This window comes from Triticum aestivum, chromosome 4D (genome assembly GCF_018294505.1).
Source record: "Triticum aestivum cultivar Chinese Spring chromosome 4D, IWGSC CS RefSeq v2.1, whole genome shotgun sequence".
Classification (NCBI taxonomy): domain Eukaryota; kingdom Viridiplantae; phylum Streptophyta; class Magnoliopsida; order Poales; family Poaceae; genus Triticum; species Triticum aestivum.
Window position 1 is genome coordinate 166,853,620 of NC_057805.1, and position 5,498 is coordinate 166,859,117.

At 51.2% G+C, this 5,498-nt stretch overlaps 1 protein-coding gene across 1 annotated transcript; it reads left to right on the plus strand.

The window, feature by feature from the left end:
• Positions 1 to 941: 941 nt before the first annotated feature.
• Positions 942 to 4,642, plus strand: LOC123099825 (pollen receptor-like kinase 3). The gene is made up of 2 exons (XM_044521900.1): positions 942 to 2,470; positions 3,680 to 4,642. The coding sequence occupies exons 1-2, from the start codon at positions 964 to 966 to the stop codon at positions 4,324 to 4,326; spliced, it is 2,154 nt and encodes a 717-aa protein (XP_044377835.1). The 5' UTR covers positions 942 to 963; the 3' UTR covers positions 4,327 to 4,642.
• The last annotated feature ends 856 nt before the right edge of the window (positions 4,643 to 5,498 follow it).

The window sequence follows — 5,498 nt, forward strand, 5'->3', positions numbered from 1 at the left end:
CAACATACTGTTTCCCAGTGATGCTGAGTACCATTGGGCTCACAGGAGCATGTGGTGTCTATGCATTCATGTGCTTCATTGTTCTTCTGTTCGTCTACTTAAGAGTGCCGGAGACGAAAGGTCTTCCCTTGGAGCTCATCGCCGAGATCTTCAAAATTTCAAGGAAGGAATGTCTATAACGGAAACACAATGTTCAGGGCTGAAGGCAACACAAGCTGAGTGCTCAATGTCTGCTTGCTCTAATATGTGTCCATATGATATGACAAATGTAGCTTTGTTTGTTGTTGGATTGTTTTCGTGTTAGTTAGAAAGAATGATGGTAGTGCATCTAGTGGTCTATCTACTTCAGTTGTAGAGATACAGCAAGAAAATTTCACCTCATGATTCTTCCACAAAAATGAAGCAAGCGTAGCAACTTGTGTTGTATTATAGAGATAAAACTAGAACACGAAAAACAGTAAGATGGCTGCTGAAGAAAGTGCTGGAGCCTCATACTCGTCTTCGCGGAAGCATGTTAAATACAGCAGTCTCCCGCAAAAAGAAAATTTGTTAAATGCAGCAGTGCTATGATATACTGATGGTCTTGTTTCAGAGCACACTGCACTGATTTCCAACATGGTATACACACCTGAAGAAGGAACATGCAGCTGATTAATAAGTTTACTATATTAATCTTTGCCTAATTTGCCATCTTTGCTATTTTTAGGGCCATATTACCTGCCTCATTTTTGTCAAGGAGAAAGCAAACAACCAATCTACTCCCCAGTACAAATCTACACTTTTTTCCTTTTCTTTTCTTTTGTGGAAGAATATATTGGCAGACCTATTGCATTTGCATCATATCCATTGCGGACCTGTTTGTTATCTCAGCGTGCGTCATACGTACAGTACTATTTTTAGGCTCCAAAACTGCATGCCAAACCACTGGAGCAGAAGAGGCATTGACAAAAAGCAGAAGAGGCAATGCCAAGAAAGGCAGGAAACATTTACAAAGGCTGGAAGAAAACTAGAGGAAAGGCTCTGACCTCCACCAAGATGGTCATGGTCATCCTCATCCTAGCCTTCCGGCTCTCCATTCTTCTCCTCCTCGCGGCCGGCAGCCGGGTTGTGGTCGCCGCTGAGCCTGATGCCTCCCCACCAGGCACCGAGGCGGCGGCGCTCCTGCGCCTCAAGGCGTCGTTCAAGGACCCGACCAACGCGCTAGAGGCGTGGTCGCCGTTGTTACCCCCGGCGCCGTGCAACGCCTCTAGGCCTTGGCCTGGGGTGCAGTGCTTCAAGGGCAGCCTCATCGGCCTCCGGCTGGTGCACCTTAACCTCTCCGGCGCATTTGACTTTGCTGCGCTCGCCAACCTACCGGGCCTGCACTCAATCAACCTCAGGCGCAACGCCTTCGCAGGCCCGCTGCCGGCGAGCCTCGCCACCGTCCGCAGCCTCCGTGCGCTGTATCTGTCGCACAACGCCTTCACCGGCCCTATCCCCGGCGACGTGTTCACCAACATGCGCTGGCTCAAGAAGCTCTACCTCGACAACAACGACCTGTCCGGCCCGCTGCCAGCTGCCGCCATCGCCGGCGCGCCGCGCCTCATCGAGCTCCACCTCGACCACAACAAGATCGAGGGCGCCGTCCCCGAGCTCCTCCCCAAGTCTCTCCGGCTGTTCAACGTGTCGCACAACCGCCTCACGGGCGTGCTCCCGCGCGCTGTCGCCACGCGGTTCAACGAGTCGGCGTTTGCCGGTAACCCAGCCCTGTGCGGGGCTCCAGGGAGCGACGCCAAGGCCTGCGCCCCGTTGGCCGCACCGGTGGCCGCGGTGGCCGCGCCGGCGCCCTCGTCGATGCCGCCGATGACGGCGGCGGACTACTTCGCCGTGGAGGAGGAGACCAGCATCGTCGTCGTGATCGGTATCATCCTGCTCGTCATCGCGCTGGTCTCCGGGGCGATGGTCCTCATGCTGCAGCAAGACGAGCAGCGGAACAGCGCGCCCCTGCCGGCGTACTACGACGCCCCTGTCGCCAGCGGCGGCATTGCCCCCAAGCCGGCCGTGACAGCCGCGCCTCGCACCTCAGGGGTGGCGATGGAAACTGGCGGGTCCAGCCGCGGCGGCAGCAGCAGCCAGGGCTCGGCACGTGGTGGTGCCGGCGGCAAGCGGATGGACGAGTTCGTCCTGATGAGCAAGTCGAGCGGCGAGTTCGGGCTGCAGGACATGATGAAGGCTTCGGCGGAGGTGCTCGGCAACGGCACACTCGGGTCCGCGTACAAGGCCGCCATGCGAAACGGCATCACCGTGGCCGTGAAGCGCATGCGCGACATGAACCGCGTCGGCCGCGAGGAGTTCGAGAACCACCTCCGCGTGCTCGGAGAGCTCCGCCACCCCAACGTGCTCGCTCCCCTCGGCTACCATTACCGCAAGGAGGAGAAGCTCATCGTCTTTGAGCTCATGCCACGCGGCAGCCTCCTCTACGTCCTCCACGGTAAGACCGTAATTACCAACCAATATGATTACTAGCTAAATACCCCTATGTTGCTATGGCATGAAACAATATGTAAAGAGCGATGTCGTGAGTGATCGATTGTGCTCGGCCATGGTGGTATCAAACCTACCAGCTCAAACACCCCCTCCCTAATTTCACAGGAGTGGGCCCCTTCCCCAAGTTATCTATATATAAAAACTAAATGTTATTTTGCGTAGGTCTAGTATTACTCTTCAGATCTTGTATGGAGAAGGGTGGACAGATGAGAGATGAGATGGAGTAGGTTTCACATCTGATCCACAGCAACTATCATTGGATCCAAACCAACCAACTCTTCTCAGGCTCTGTCAGACACCGACAATGGATTGGATAATAAGCGAGGTCGCGCAGCCAAGCACGGCCGCCGGTGCAGGTAACTGGTACACCATGCATGGATAACCGGTACACTATGCATAGTCCGTGGGAGCTAACTTTATGCCTACGGTTGATGAGCAATCATCGCAACACCGTCAAAACCGACCACAAAGTAAAGGGAGATGAGGTGGTGGCGTAGAAACTCTTGCAGCTGCTTGATCTGTTGATTATTTAGACAAAAAGCTTAATTCCGTTACACATAAATAAACCAGTTCACCTACTTGAATACTTCAAAAAGAAAAACAATCTGGTGAAGTTACTCCTTCCTTCCGGGATTATATGGATGACAGCCACAAATTAGCGCTTCTTTTTATTATTAAACCAATGAAAACAAAAAAATACTATGTAAATTGACCTAATTAACGGTCTATTTAACTAACTGCCTAGCCAATTAACTACATTAATGATTTGATATTTTCAGATTGTTTTAGCTTTAGTGACCGCATGATGATGGACTCCCCATTTATTTTTACTCCGCATATAAGATACATCTTAGGTCAAACTTTGTAAGGTTTGATCAAATTTATATTAAAAACATTAACATCTAAATCCTGGGATATACAATAGAAAAATTATCCCAGGATGCATCTCATGATACTCATTTGATACTTTGGATGTTGATAATTTTTCATATAATGTTAGTCAAATTTTAAGAAGTTTGACTCCAGACAGATCTTATATGAGGACTAAAAAACGGAGGAAATACCACATATAGTTAATCACTTGGTTAATGTTTACTATAATGTCTATTATTATGTGTAACTAAAATGACGTCCGTGTGATCGATCGGTGCAGGGGACCAGAGTCCCAACAGGGTGGTGCTGGACTGGCCGACGCGGCTGAGGATCGCCCTCGGCGTGGCGCGGGGCATGGCATACCTCCACGAGAAGCTCGGCATGCCGACGATGCGGTTCGTGAGCATGGACGGCGCCGACTTCGATGCGCCGCCCCCGCCGCCGCCTCACGGGAACCTCAAGTCCGGAAATATCCTCCTCGACGCCAACCTGGAGCCGCACATCGTGGACTACGGCTTCTTCCCGCTCGTCAACGCGCCGCAGGCGCCTCAGGCCTTGTTCGCGTTCCGATCGCCGGAGGCTGTCGCCGCGCTCCAGCAGCAACAGCGCGTGCCCGTTTCGGCCAGGTCCGACGTGTACTGCTTCGGTGTCGTGCTGCTCGAGCTCATCACGGGGAGATTCCCCTCGCAGTACCTCCTCAACGCGCGCGGTGGCACAGACGTCGTACACTGGGCGGCTGCGGCGGTGACCGAGGGCAGCGAGCACGAGGTCGTCGACCCCGTCATCGCCGCGGCCGGCGGGGGCTCCGCCGTGCAGCTGGTGCGTATCGCCGTTGAATGCACCGACCCCGCGCCGGAGAGCCGGCCCAATATGGCAGAGGTGGCGAGGATGGTGGAAGAGGTCGCCAGCGCCTCCGGCGCGTCGTGACCATTGCTCGCCGGTGCATGGGATGGGAGGAGTGATACGCGATGCCAGTTTGCGCGTGCATGTGTACTTCGAACGGGATCAAATCCCAGCCTTTGATCAGAGGGAGGGTGAGTGTCAGAATTGGCAAAGGCGAGGGGTATGGTTAGTTGGGCTGCGTGTGAATTCAAGGTCTGAATTTGTAAAAACAGATGAAAATCAGGGGCAGAGGGTGATCATGCCACTCCACATCTCTAGTGACTTTAGGCAACAATTTATTCTAGTTGGAGGATGAAATCAACGGCCATACTTGTGTGAATTTTCTAGACTCTGTTTTACCTTGTATACATGTCATAATAGGATTATGTATTTGTTCAAAAATACATTTTGGATTTTAGTTTTGCTACTACTTACAAGGCAAACTTGCATTTTTACTAGCGGTGATAAATAAATTGACTTTGGTGGCGCAGTCGGATATAAATTTGTATATATTTATGACGAAGATTCGGACTCTAAAACTAAGCAGAATACTACTCTCTCTGTTTCTATCTAAATATAAGATATTTTGGCAGTTCGTCTTATATTTAAAAACAGAGGTAGTACCAAAATTTGGAGTCAAATGTGCACCTTGTTTTCAAGAACCAACTAGAGAATTAGGTCAAATCACCGAGGTTAAAATCAGAAGTGAAGACCCGACTGAAGCTGAGGCCTCAGGCACTCTCAACAAACCGATCGAATTTTCACCGTGATACTAACCATTGGATCTGAGGTCGATTTGGTCTAGGCCTCTATCAGCCGTCTGATAAACTTTCAGTTGCATCCCTTTGTAACATACATGCCCCCGCTAGAGCAATTTGCTCATTTCCATATAGGTGTATAGAATAAGGCAGCTCCCCCGGTGAAAACCTAGCCACCTCCTGCATAAATGTAGGTTCTCTCCTTTGATTCGAGGGCTCAAGCTCAAGAAGAGCCTAATCCCCTTCCAAACCCTTCTTATCAGCCAAGGATCACATATGCACAACGGAGATGGAAGCTGTGAAGAATCTCATCTGAAAGGGCAACTTTCGGGGCCTGGGCCTGGTACGACCAGCCACTCGAAGGTCGTCGAACGATCTGGATTCCTTCGGTAAAACAGTCACAACATTCTCATATGAACTCCGTTTTCAACGTTCTTGGGTTCGCTAGAATCACAGAAT